General features: G+C 34.5%; 1 protein-coding gene across 1 annotated transcript in view; it reads right to left on the bottom strand.

The window, feature by feature from the left end:
* The window catches only part of WDR17 (WD repeat domain 17), a gene marked incomplete at its 3' end in the record, with an annotated part of 38,588 nt that extends 23,602 nt beyond the window's left edge, over nucleotides 1–14,986 (bottom strand). The window contains exons 1-4 of the mRNA XM_008948160.1: nucleotides 14,921–14,986; nucleotides 6,822–6,950; nucleotides 5,556–5,739; nucleotides 3,582–3,812 (exon numbers count right to left, since the gene is read on the bottom strand). Of these exons, the coding sequence (XP_008946408.1) occupies nucleotides 3,582–3,812; nucleotides 5,556–5,739; nucleotides 6,822–6,950; nucleotides 14,921–14,986 (610 nt within the window). The remainder of the gene's footprint in view (nucleotides 1–3,581; nucleotides 3,813–5,555; nucleotides 5,740–6,821; nucleotides 6,951–14,920) is intronic.
* Nucleotides 14,987–15,196: the final 210 nt, after the last annotated feature.

Genomic DNA, 15,196 nt, shown 5'->3' with positions numbered 1-15,196 from the left:
ATTTTGTACACCTTTTCTAGAAATAAGGAATTGTCACCTTGCATTAATCAGTTTTTAATGTAATTTTCAATTTTGATATTGTAGAATGTGGTTAATTTGTCATATTAAGATAAATGCCAAGACCTACCCATGTTCCTTAATGATTGATGCAGAAGAAAGCCTATTCCAACACATTTTATAAAAAAAAGCTGAATAGTTTTTGTTTACTGGGAACCATTCTAAATTCCAACACAACTCACATTAATATTTGCTGGGGAAACTGCTATTAGTGCACGCTGTATCTAGGCTAACTTTATAAATCACTTACCAGAAATGGGGGAAATCATTTAAAACTGCACAATAAATAGCCTAAACAAATTTCTCCATTCCATTTATGTTTGTATAGAAGACAACTGTGCCAAAGTGAAGTCCCTTTTGACAGATCAGGAATAACATCAGAAGTATCATAAGATAACTGCTTTAAATGTGCCCAAAACGTTGAGATTCCCACTTTCTTTAACAATGTTCCCTGCTTACATTTCTGTTCAGATATTTTCGTTAATGAAAATGAGCAGTCATACCAAAACCAGGAATGGACAACAAAGCAGAATTGTCATTATTCATTTAGCTTTACAAGAACTAAAGGCAAAGTGTCCTCCAGTGATCAAAGCCAGTCATGTTCAAACACTTCAGTCCCAAGAAAGCCCAATCAGCTGGTAGGAGAATATGGATATGTAGGAGTTATTCTGTTTCCCCTGTGTTTCCAAAGAGTCCAGAAGCAAAGCTCATGGAAATCCTAACTGTTAACTTTTATTTTCCATTAAAAGAAGGCATCAGCATGGTGAATCACACAATTGAGCCACAGGTCATTTAAGCAAGCTGTGCTTCTGTCGAGAACAAGTGAAAGGTAAACTAGTTTATGGAACACTTGGCTCTGCATGACTGCAGTGTAATTCTTTAAAAATAGGGTACTAATCTCAAATCCTTGCATATTTTTCCTTCACACTAAATGTTCTGCTACACTAATGGATAGTCTGGAGTTCATAACAAGAAAACACAGCCACAAGAGAAAAAAAAGTAGATAACAATAAAGGAAAAAAAGTTGTTTAGTATGCTAATTATGGATCAATGACTCACACTTGAACAGAAAGACTAGAGCCTTCAAGTCAATCACACCAAACTTTCAGGCAATTAACAGGAACTTATGGATGTTCAGGTTCTCTCAAGATAGTGTTTTGTAGGATACCCTATAAAAGTACTGAAACCTTTAAAATTAAGGAATAGGATTTTTTAAAAGAAAATTATTTCAGTTGGTGAACAAGCAAAGTTCTGGTCCAATGACAAATCATTTTACATATTTGGACATGCAGTAGATGAGGGCTGAACTTTGATCTCACAGGAAAAAAAAAATTAGGTTCCTATTCCTTATTGAAAAGTACCAGTTCTTTGTGTCCCACTCCCTCTTCCCCTCTGACACAGGGGGCCTATATTCATCCTGTTGAAACCACTTTCTTCTATGTATTGTTATATTTTAAAAGCTACAATAGTCAGATTAATTTTTGGTTATAAATTGCAAACTAGCAGCCTACAGTTGAAAAAGTAGATAACTTGGATGAGCCTACATTTTCAACTGTATAAGACACACACTGAAGTAATTTATGAAAGTGTAACTACAGGAGTGGTACTTACATTTTATTACAGTGATACAATCTGTTTTTCAATATTACCTAATTTTAAAACATATTTTATCTGTTCACCGAAATTTTCATGTTCTATTCTTAAACACACCTGTGTGTTTTTCTAAAACTATTTTTCCTTTTCTCATAGTGTAAAGAAAGCAAGTTAAGTGAAAAATAATGGTTCTGAAAGAATGCAGACTGGTATTATAATTGCTCTGATGTCATTGTCCTAAATTACAGGAATACTCTCCTTTGAATTAAAATATTCAAATTTCTTATTGCATGCAAGTCTGGGCTTTGAATGGCAGCTCTATGGTATTCCAATTAATAGTTGTTCTTGAATGTATCTGAATTTATCTTGCACAGTAAAATTTCCTACTCAGTTCTGTCAATTAATCTGTAAAGTAGATCTCTGTAGATCAGTGTGCCTTTTTTTTTTTGGTTACAGAAAATCAAATAATCTAATTTGACCAAACTTTTTTTTATATCCATTTCATTAAAATAAAAGTATTCAGGTTTAAAAAACACTTAATGTGATCCAACAGAAAGTGTACTACTAGTAGAAGTAAACTGCATTACTTAAATCCAGGATTCTTCAGTGTTCTGACAAAAATTTTCACCCAATTGTGCATACACTTTCAACTTCTTAATTTTCTGTTGGAAACCAAGAGTCTTATCTATGTTAAAAGTAAATATGTTTGATGGCCAATTTATTTTTATTTTAAAATTATCTTAAGTATGCATAATACTACAATAATACAGAAAACTCTCCTAAATACAGAGACAGGCAAAATTTCTGTGATAATCTAAACTCAATTTCATGCTGTTGCAAGTAGTTTTTTCCCCAACAGTAATGGATAATTTTCAATAAACAAATTTTTATAGCAATTTGAATTGTAGAACTCTACAAAACTGCCACTGCTGCTAGCTTTTTTAGCCAGTATTATACTTGCATTTGCAGAACATAATTTTGACATTTTAGATCCTTTTCCTATTATTTAATTCATGGTCAAATAAATCTAGACAAACTTAATGAGAAGTCTCAGTTTGATAAACATTTAGAGGTTATCATATTAAATATATTTTATTTTCCCAATGCCAACAGTAATTCAATCAGCCCTCCAGAAGCAAGGGAATCTGTTCTCTGTGACATCCTTAATGACAACTTAGGACAGTGAACTGAAGGAGAATAAATTTTTCATGGCTGTTGGAACATAATACTATGTAAAACTATTATTTAAAGAACAACTTTTCTCACAAAGTTGAAAATAATTTTTTACTGGAGGAAAAAAAATAGCTGGGGAAAAAAAAAATCTAATACAGGTATCTCTTTTGGAAAACTATTTAGAGCTAAATTTTAGCTTCAAATGAGCTTACCAACAACACACCTTCATTAGCAGAGTACAGACTATTTATAAAGAATGCACAAACTTGCTCAGTGGATTTCAGACAAAAAGAGAGAACTGATTTTCCAGATAGTCTTTGACAGAACAGAATCACAACAATAATATGAAGCATGACATGAGATTCTACCCACAAAAGTGCAGAGGACCCTGAAACAAATGCAAGCAAAGTGTAAGACTAATCAAAAGGCTCAAGTCAGCCTATTCAAAAGAACAACCTTGCTGGGAAATACATTCAGTAGAAGATCACGGCTGTTATCATTAGCTAAAAAACTCAGTTAATTTTACTTGTTGAAAACTGCAACGTTACCTTCGTCACAAAAGGAAGAAGATGCAAACAAAATGTTCTAGACTTTTTATCTGAGAAAACATATTTTTGTCATGTGCAAAGAGTAGCAACACTATGAACTAAGTTTTGTATGTATGTACATACACTATAAAAAAACCTGCAAAATTACATGCCTATGCAAAGACAATAGATACAGATATATAAAAATAAATATTTTATATCAATTTTTACCTGGCTGAAAAATAGATAGGCTTCCATCAGTATGTCCAAATACTACTTTTCCTTTTTTCTTTTGATGCCATCTAAACAGACTGATATCTGACAAGAAGCTGTGTGCTTCTCTATGTACAATTACCCCGCTGTCAGGTCCGGAGATAGTCCAAATGTACAGAGGACCTCTATGGGACACAAATGCAACAGCATCACCTGCATTCCAGCACCAGCTAAGTGATGCAGGAATTCCTGAAATGTGCAGATAAACGTTGTAAGAACCAGGATATGAACAGAACCAGATCATAATTTTGTGAAACAGAACATGAAATTCAGTGTATTACTGCTTGACAGTCATCGGCAGTTATCAGCAGTATCAGCAATTGCCTTTATTTCTACAGCATTTAATTATTCTACATAAAAGTTATTAGAATGAAGTTTAGAGAACTGTGTGAACATCTTAAGGTGTAAAAGTAAACTACACATACCCATAAGCACGAAGTAGATTAATTCCCAAAGTACTTTAATAGTACTTTGATAGGCTTTATTTTATGATACCTATAGTTCCCTCTTGCCAAAGACAATTACACACATGTAAGAGTAGAAGCCTGATCCTGTGAACAGTACTTTCATTAATTCACAATTCCATTCATCATTATGTTTTACTGTAAGCTATTTGTTATTAAGCTGGTAAAATACTGAAAACTTTTAAATGCCTATTTTTGCAAAATACAATTAAATTTAATTTAGAGGTAAATATAAGAGAGGCAGACATTTGTGACAAAATTGGAAAGCTCGTTCTGTAATAAAATGGAACTCTTAGTAGCTTCCTTCTGGATATATGACAGTTTTAGTTCAGTTGCCTAACATCTAACTGTAGGCATTCCAGTTTAAGGATTCTGATCTTACTGTCTTCAACTCTTAGTATCCACATAACTTAATAATATGTGTCTGAAAGAATAAATGATGTTAAGACCAACTCCTCAAGCTGAACATTCAGAGCTGTTTCTATTTAGACATTTTAATATGGCAGTCAAAGAGAGTAAAAGTAGAATTAATAGGAGGTTTAAACATATTATCCTAAAAGTAAATTAGCTTTTAAAATGTTGAAAATAATAACACTTTCACATGTAGTTATTGGATGAAGTAGGTTTTTAAACAAACAATGCATTGAAAAATAAGTATCTGTTTTTATATTAACGCATAAACTGATACAATGATTCTTTTAGATCAATTCAGTGTGGGTTTTCTCCTAGTTATTCCTTTCACAGGCTATGCAAGATGTGCAAGATTTTCAGAGATATTCTAAGTGCTCTGGAAAGAACAGAGCCAGAACGTCTCCGAAGATCTTAAGATACTGACTGTTCTTGGGTTGCACCTATTTTCCAAGAATGCAAATGTAGGAGTAAAGAACACCGGACAGAGGCTGATTGTAACAAGAGAAATACAGGTATTGGTTTTGACTGAAGGGAATGAATCAGAAGTGGGCAGGGAAAAGTGACAGACACCAACTTTTAACCTCCTAGACTTCTATCACAATCCACAAATCGGCAGTTTCAAGCCCTGACAGAAGATGTGGATAGAGAAGCATCAGGGTATTTAAACAAAAACTGTTTTTCAAATTCACTGATAATTGAGACTTAAATCTGTTGAAGGCTACGTTTTATTTGCTTCCACTTCTGTAAAGTTATCACGAAAACAAAGTTTAAAACTTAATTATTTGTCCTTTTATAGTGATATACTTGAATTGGTCAAGTACTTTAGAAAAAAGAATAACCTCCCTCTTTACTAAATACTAGATGGTTAAGAGCAATTTACTTAAACACACTATCATTATTTCATAAAATTACCTGCAACAAATCTGACAAAAATATGTTATACAACTATTAAACCTCTGGCCTATTTTTTGCTTAGAGTTTACTCAATATCAAGTATTTCTGATACCTGTGGATGAAAAAGCTGCACAGATTAAATACAACTCCATGTCTGAAATACCTTTTGCATTGTCCAGCTTGGCCACAACCTTCTGTTCGGTCACATTCCAAATAATCACCAAACTATCTGCACTGGCACTTGCAAACATGTCAGGATTGTGGGGACACCAGGCTATGGCTGTGATTGTCTTCTTATGCTCAGACATGATTGCCTGGAGTTTGAATTCATTGTATCGGTGATCCAGCTAAGCAAAACATAAAATTCATTTTAGAAATACATATTTCATAAACTCTTAAGTACTGTTAGGTTGAAGAACAGTTCACATAACAGTATTAGAATAGCAGGTGAATTTATAGTGGATTTAACTACTGTCAGTACCTGACATCTTGGTAAATTAAATTCTCATACATTTGACTTGGACAGAGTATTTGTCAAACATTCTGTTAGCCCAACCAGCATTACCATAGTCTGTGCACTTGTCAATTAAAACTATTATAATCCATTAGCAACTGCACTCAAACACAATCCTAACATGCCTTATTTATAGGCATGGTAACAATCATTTAGTCATCTGCAAGGGGTTAAGCATGACAGAATATGAAAATGAATTTGAAATCCTTCTCATTTCTTAAATCACTTAGTACAATTAAAAAGAGAAATAAAAAAATCAAATGCCCTAAAGTGACACAGTAAAATTTGTTTAACTCTACTAGGGATATAATTCATTAAGTTAAAGTAAGTGCAGCCTTTATTTCCTGACATATTTCTCAGTCTGAAAATTCCATGTCACAGCATTTCTATTTTTTTGTTACATGTTGATGTATATTAACTGTAAACTTCAGAACACCATGGTGCTGAGAAGCTCAGAAAGGAAGAAAGCAATAACTTGTTCCAAATCAAACAAAAGTGGGCCACTGAATCCACAACTTTTCACAGTGGATTAAACTATTTCAAAAGACCACTTTTACACTCCAGCTTCAAATGAAGCTGTAGAATTGCTTCATTCCTCTCTCAGAACCTGCTCTTCTATCACTGCACTTCATTCATCTCAAGTGTTTGCCGGATTGAGAGCCTGTCTTTTAAGAATATTTGACACATACAACTTCAAATATCAAGCTTACATCATTTTTTTTGCACAACATGTAACAAGGCAAAAAAGTAATTTCAAAGGGCTACTTTGAAGGGAAGACTGAGCCTTACACAGACATTTTCTCAGCAACAATCATACTTCCAAGAGCACTGTAGAAACATTTACTGAAAGGGTTCAAAGTGAGATAGACAACAATGTAAAAAAGTAACTAGTCTGTTAAATAAAAATCGTCTTACCTGATAAATATAAATAGCAAGGGTAGCACAGTAGGCAAATCTGTCCCCACTAGCAGCACATACATCCTTGTTCCATGGCTGACATCCAGCAGCTAAAAGTCCCACTTGTTTAACCCGTGACATTTTTGCCTTTAAAACAGAAATTCATTAGACTACAAGACAAGAGAATGTTAAAGAACAGAGTACAATTCTCTTCCCGTAAATAACATATACATATGTACCTTGAAGGTACAGCTAGCCTTTATGTTTTAACAGCAACATCTCTGTGGTTTATGAGGTACAAATTAATGTTTCTGAAATAAAACCAAGTACATGTTCAGAAGCTTCAGTGTTTGAAATGCTGGGGTCTGAACCCCGAGCCCTGAATTAAGGTTGACATATGGATGATTCCCACAGCCCTTCATCCAGAGGGGTGAGTTTGCCTTAGAGCTTCCCCCCAGGGTGCGGCTGGCCCTGCAGGGAGAGCCAGAAGGGAAATGAGCCCCAGGGGTCCCGCAGGGAGCTGACAAAGGTCAGGGGTCTGCTGGGGGATAAAAGCTGGGACCACTGGCAGGGAGTCAGGAGTGTCTGTCTGTGGAGTGGATGCACTTCCCAGAGTTTCCTGGTTGGGGAAGGACCTCCTGACTCGTCCTGGAACTGGGCCCTGGTCAGGTTAGACCTTTGTGAACGTGGGCAAGGAGAGATTGTCATGTGGCCACCTTTATCCTGTGTGATTAACCTGTTGACTTGGTCGCTTCCCATTCCATCTAATGGAAGTTGACTTGGTTGTTTCCCATTCCATCTAATGGAAACCTTGGTTCCTTGTTTGTTCCGCCTGATGTCAGTTGTGCAACATCATTGTTGGGATCGTTGGGGGTGATGTCGATTGCGTGTGAACTAATTGACTTGTTTGTACCCCCAGCGATCATTCATGGAATGACTTTTCTATATTCAATACAGTCAAGTTACTGGTTTGTCTTTCTGCTGGCTGTGTCATTCATGTTAGGCCTAGTAACTGGCAAGACAGTGTTACACAAGAAAGGGATTTCAACACCATTCAAAGGAATACATTTTGGAGGGGAAAAAAAAGAGACACATGGAAGCTTGAATAGTTCTTGATTTGTACTAGCTAGAGCCATTCTTCATCACTTTCATTTTCTTCTGCAGTCTCATTCAACACTTTCTGTATTACAATGCTCTCTTCTTCCCTTCATTCCCACAAAGACAGATGGACAAAATAAACCATATACTAATATTTTTAAGTCATGCAACACGTCTAAAAACGTCTTCAAACCACTTGCATTGAACAACCATGCATTACTTATCCTTTCTGGAGAAGCTTTCTGAATTTTCTTAATTCTTACTGTTTAACAAAAAAAGTTGAAGCCAACTGTCAAAAAGAAAGCAAAGCTTAGCGTAACATTGCTGTATTACTGTACAGCAGATACCTTCCCTGTTCAAAACAAATCTCAAGCTACCAGCTCTGCTCTGAACGAGGCAACAACTGTCTTTTAACATAAAAACACAAGAAACGCTTTGCTAGGCCACAACTATGTTCCACCTAGCCCACATTTGATTCATAGCAATGTCAAAATATTACTTCAGTTGGAAACCAGTCTTCATGTGATACAAACATCTCAGGTTCAATCCAACTGTCAATTTCTGCATTGCCTGCTCCATCAACATGAAGAAATAACTGTGGCTTTACCACCACTCCAGTGGCCAAACTGCAACTGAGGTTGACAAGGACGACTAGGTAGACCACAGCATGCAACAGTGTGGTGATCCAAACAGAAAAGGTCCAAATAGCTGCAAATAGGATGGATCACAGTGCTTAAAAGTACTGACTTGAGTTCTAAATGCCTAAAGAAAATGAAACACTCATGTTTAACCTCTGAAAAATTCCGTAAAAGGAGACTGTACAAAACTAGAACATTAATATAAAGAAAAACAAGTTACATGATACAGTTCTGCTGCAGACTAGTGTCCTGGCTATTAGACTTCCTTTCTGTCTCTGCCAGCAACATAAATTCTTCTGACTTCCACAGAAAGAACAGTTCTACAAATTGTATCACCTTGCAGCTCATTTGCAATCCATCTCATGTTACAAATCACAAAGGTCCCAAAGAAAGCAAATTGTTTTATTACTTAAAGAATCATTATCATCACAACAAAGTGACAAGAAATAGACTCCAAATTCCTGATTTTGCATGTAAATTTGATTAAAAGTAAACATCTCTTTAGACACTAGTGGACAAGTATTTATTTCATAGTAATAACACATTTGTCTTGATTTGTATAGAACCTCTTTTTTTACCTTCTCATATGAGAGCTAAAAGGTTCATGATTTGAGGAAGTCTAATCTGTAAGAAAATATTACCTTAAATCTTGTTTAATTTGCAGTTAATTTTACGGGAAAAATTGATTGTAAAGTCAAGATCTCTTTACAGATGCTAAAACAGAATTCCATAAATGTGTATTTCAGAGTAATAACAGGTTTGTCTTGTAGGATGCTGCAGTAATCTGTATTTTTTTTTTCTGTTAATATATTCAGTAGATCTTCCTTTTTGCTTTGATATGAGAGAAAGAGGATATTCCTGACTACATGAAATCTTGTCTGTAGGAAAATACTATTCTAAGCAGATAAGAATAAGGAGGATTCCAAGCCTAAATGCTGCAATCTAGAACAAAAAGGTCCTCTCCAGTTATTTTACAATTACCATGACCACATAAAACAAACTAGTGTTTTGGGTTTGGAGATAGCTCCACTATTAGCATTTCTATTGCTCTGTTTTCCATGCAGAGGATTAACAATGAAGAGGCTTTTATATTTTTTTTCCATGTCATCAGTAAACTTCCAGGGTTTAGGGTATTTTAATAGTTTCCAAATGCACATGTCCCTGATAGAATTCAGGCTAGATTAATCACAACAGAAATAACTGTCATCAATTACATTGATTACAAAATTATTTCAGCCTAGTTCTAAATATATATCTGTAAGCATTACTAGGTATATTAAGTATTGTAATTGGAATAGAAGAACACATTTGTATTCTCTGTCTTTTACACTTACAATAAAGAAATAAGGTAATTTGAATATGTGTTTTTAAGAAATTCAGCAACAGAAACCTCAAACAGAAGTTTTAATTTAAACAATCATTTTTTGGATAACGTACCATTTTTTTTGTTAAGCCTGATATTCAAATGAAAATGTCTCCTAAATAAGATTAATATTTAAAAGAAAAAATATTCCTTTTTGATATATCAGTATTTCACTGAATTAATAATTCATGCTTAACAAGCATTTTTAAACTTTGATTCTTCATATAGATTTTTCCTATTGAAGTGTACGTAAAAAGATTATGTATCTAAAATGTTCTGAGCTGTATTACAGAAAAGAATTTGCACTTTATGGACTAATATTTGCTGGTTTCAGCTTGTTACTATTTCCTGCTCCTCATAATGAGTTATATAGGGCTTTACAAAAAATACCATCATTAGGAAGAAGCATTTGCTTTGAAATTCAGTACAATAGCATCTGGAAGTTACAATTGTGTGGCACATTGACTGTTATTTTCTTTTAAGTATCATGCATTAAAGCAGTTTCCTGCAGATTCTTCAGACATTATAGATTTCTGGTGTGCACACTTAGAGTAAAAAGGAGAAAGCAACATTCAGCAGAACAGCTTGAGAAAAATGGCAGAAAACTAGAAATGCAGTATAACTTAATAAATATATGTATGATTTCATGCATGTTGCATTTGTACACCATGGAGATATTGCATAATTTGTTAAAAGAGCATTTTATTCTCAAATAAGGTATATACAACTATTTATATTGGGCTCTCAAGTGTACACTGAAAAAAATTGTGCATATAAAAAAAACATACTACACTGGGAAAGGTACCAAAGGATGCCCACAGTTTCCAAGGAGATGAAGGGAAGAGGGAGGACAACAAAAACCTTTATTTTCAATGGGCATGAGCAGCAACATTCTACATCCTTCCTTGTTGCTAAATATAGAAAGAAAAAAAAATAATTTCTAAACTGTATTGTTAGTATTATTTAAAAAACACAACCGAATAGACTAGATTCATAAACAAGGCTACATATCAATAACTTAAAGATAAATGCCTAATAATCCCTACCTTAGCATAAGTATCATTTTTTGTAAACCACTTAAGAATTTCCATGTTCATTCAAATACCTTGCTGTCCCCAAAAATGTAAAATCTTTCTCTGGCTGTAGAATGAAATCACTTTACTTGACAGATGAAGGCACTAAACCTTGATGTTCACAGAATAATGCAGTTACTAAAGGATGCAGGAGAAAAGACTGAGCCTTGTGTTGCACCACACACAAAACGGCAGTGTCAGTAGCCTGGCAACTGCAGCTCTTTAACAGGCACCATTTTAATTTTAACATAACTCCTTTCCCTCTGCTTCAGTTGCTCAGTGTATTTCACTGCTTGTTGTACCTCCCGACTGTACTACAACAATATTTACAGAAAAATAAGAGCTCTTTAAATCCCCTTAGCGTTTAATTCTCCCTTTAATTCTCATAACATTAATCACCCTTGAATGCAGATAACATTATGATGTTTTAAGTATTCATGAATTTATAACCATCAAGCAGAACCAGCAAGAGATGCTTATACTGGCAGTAATTGTGGTTCATATGTTGTATGTCCTGTCCCAATGAGTACATATGAGTATGGCATGCACACAAGAGAATATACAGTAGCATTATGTTAATCAATATGGTTCTGTGCATACAAACCCCTGGTTTCTGAACAGCTACCACCAGTACAGTACCCCTGTCCTCTGCTTCTGTTCATTCTCTTGTCATTACCTTCCAGTTAAGTTTATATGTTTTCTTATGTGGAAAGCTTGCTGTCGATCCTGGATGTTATATCTCACTCAGGCTACTGATTTCAGGTACCAGTGTTTTTGTCAATATGTCAGTGATAATGGAATAATTAAAAATTATTACTTTATTAAAGATATATCACTTTGTTAGTGATACAAAAGTGATGTATCCTTAATGAGATTTGGTATATTTACCCATTTTTGTGGGAAAATCCACTGCAGATGAAAATAAGACCTGTGAACTATAGAATTTGAATTTCATTACCCTGTCTAATGGGACTGGTTTGCAGCATCATATAATGGACAATGAATTTATCTTGTTAAAAACATGAAGATCTTCAAATGTACCATGAAATCTCTGCATACCTGCAATGCATGGTGGAAATCAACTTCCACTGTGACTGCCTCAACAGCACTGAGTCTCATGTAAGAATATAAGCATAATTAGCACTAGCCACCTTCTAACAGGACTGGAAAACACCAAGCACATTATGGCCATGTTAAGAAATTAAATTCTGATTATTATGTCCAGACCCATGAATTAAAGGATAATTGGAAACATTCTGGTACATATGTGGTTTAAAAGGCAATAGATGAATTAAATTTACTAAGACTAAAGAAAGCTAAGATCCAAAACCTTTCATGTTGCTAGAAGGAGCATTTAAGAAATTAGTACATTTTCTAAATTCTGTTCCATGCTATCTATCCATTATGTTTAAATGTATTTAGAGCTATTACTCTATGAACCTCTCAGGAATCTCAAAAGTAAAGGTAAGGACATAAGAAGATGGGCAGAAATACTATGCTATGAAAACTTTGACAATATAAGTATTGTCAATGATCAGTTATCATGGATTTGAACAGATCATAGGGAAAAAAGCTTAGAAACAAATAAATATAACTGGAATGTGACACTGCCATCTGTTTAACAACTACGTATCTCAGTATCAGTTGAGCTATTCCTTTAAACAAAAGTCCTTCCTACATTGCATGGAGTACCACAGAAGGCTAAAGAATTTTCAGTCCTTGATGTGCACAATCAAACTGCAGTTACTAATGTGGGTCTCTAAATAGTCTTACTGAGACTGCATATACGACAGTCACAATGTAAAATAATGCAGAACTATGATGTAAGTTTATGCATGCACTGCTCTAAACAACAGCTAAGCCCATCATACTTCTCAGCAGAACTAAACTTAGGGAGTCTGCTGCCTGTTAAAGGTGTCAGGTTGGTTGCTAGTTTACCACTAAGCAGTACAGACAGAGAGCTTGCATGTTTCTCTGTGAAAATTAGAGAAGTTTTTTCCACTTTTATATGCAATCTATAGCAAACACACTGTCTATGGTTCCTGGAGAGTCTGAAGATTAACCACAGGCAAGAGGAGAGTGCCGCAGATAAGGCTTTGAATTTCTGCAGGATTCTTCAAAAACTCCAGAAGCCATGGCTAGACTCACATTTGCAGATGACATTTCCTAACTTATGGAAACACCTAGGAAGTGTTCAAAATGAGTGCATTGAGTTATCCACACACTGACTAGGAAAAGAACACTATTATTTAAAAATCATTTTAAACGAACAAGTGTTGTACTGGTGTTCACAGACATTTGAAACCTCCACAATAAACTCAAAGACTACTAGAATTGATTTAATCACAGTATCTCTGGCTTCATAAGGGAAGAAGTTTTGTCCCTCCCACCGAAGTTTGGAAAAAGTTTGGATTTGAAATCACAGCCTGCGACTTTATTTTACAAAAAAAACCAAACTCTGACTTGAAATTAAAAACAAATACATTAATCTGAGATAGATATGCTGCTTAGAAAACCTAAAGCAAACCATTTAATATAAAAAAATCATAACTTAGCACAAGTCTTACAAAGGAGGATTTTTGTCTGTTTTGACTGCCCGGCTTGTACAGTTTAACCAGAATAAAATTTATTGTGCAATGTCAACAAGATAATCTAAAGAACAACACTAGGGTTTGAAACAGAGCACGGAGAAATGCTGGTATTTCTAACAATACATCACCATCAGTGTTGAGCTACATAACTAATCAATCCAAGATATTTGATCTAGCAACAGTAACACAACCATCATCTTGCAGAGTATTAGTCACACAGTACCAGAAATCTTGGTTTCAGATACTGTGTGTATCACAAAGAAACACACACAGCCACGCCTGATCTCAGTAAAAAGCACCTAAGAGCCTCGGTAAGAGTTTTGTTCTCAGCTTCCAACCCAGAGCTACCACAATCACCAGAACAATACTTTGCTGCTGGTAAATTGCTAAGGCACTTCTGATTTCATATAAATTTACTTCTTGACATATCTCACACCTGAATCCCTGATGAGCAGCTACGAGAAGAGAACTGCACATCTGAAACACTCGTATCATGAGTGACACGTAAAATGAGAGCAGTGGGAAAGTATGAAAATCCACAAATTTTTAATACTTAGGAGCACATAAGTGGCACTACCAAGTAATACACAATCACACAATGAAAGCAGCTGCTGGCCCTTATGTTTCAGTGGCATCTCCTGAGTTCTGATTCATTAGCTATATACTATAGAGAATATTCTATCAAAACAAGAAACAGAAATTACAGAAAAATATGGTTACATAAAGGAGCTGGATACAGTAAAAGAAATGTGACTTATATTCATTTCCCACCATAAATCTATGAAAGCAGCAGTAGATAATCTTGCCTAAGGCATGCAGTTTAATAAACATTAAAAAAAAATGCAAGATATCCTGCAAATGTTGCTATAGTAACAACTCCTCCTCCTTGGAAAAATGTTAATGAAAATATACAGATATCTAAGGTACAACTTGGAAATGACCCTGAGTAAATTTAGTATCTCCCAAATATTTTTCATTTACTCTGTTACTCTATATAGTTATTTTCCTTTACTCCATGCACATTAATTCCTCCTAATACAATAAAATTAAATTATTCCCATCTCATTACATATTAAAGCATTACTACTCATTAAATTTATGCAATCTAAAAAATGCAAGTAGGTGGCCACCAAACTTCCAATACCTTTTATCCAGCTAACAATATTAATTAGAAAAAAATAAAATAATTTTAGATGTGGTTATCTATGATTCAAGACCTCATTAAAACTACTAAAAATCCTTTCTTAGTACCATTGTGGGGACATTACTTTTGGTAATAGTAATATAACAGAAGCTTAAGGAAGAAAAATATAAAAGAAGTAAAAGAGAAAATATTAATTTAAACAGTTCTTACTCGTTGTTGTCCTTCATACCAATCATCTTCATCAAACCAGTGAGAAATATAAGTCATCCAAGCCATGACAGAAGGCACAGTTGAAATAAAAAATGCAGAACCTGAGCACATGTAAGTACAATGAGTCCTGTGCTAAAATTCACTCACCACAACAAGCTACCCAAAGACCAGATCTGAACTCTGTCATATGATTCTACATTAATAAGCTTTAGATTCATATATATATATATATAATCTGAAATAATTTTGTTGGCAATTTAAATGCTGTATGTATTG

This window comes from Merops nubicus, unplaced genomic scaffold (assembly GCF_000691845.1).
Source record: "Merops nubicus isolate BGI_N331 unplaced genomic scaffold, ASM69184v1 scaffold14069, whole genome shotgun sequence".
Classification (NCBI taxonomy): Eukaryota; Metazoa; Chordata; class Aves; order Coraciiformes; family Meropidae; genus Merops; species Merops nubicus.
The sequence above is the reverse complement of the archived record's forward strand: the minus strand, read 5'-3'. Positions and strand labels throughout refer to the sequence as shown.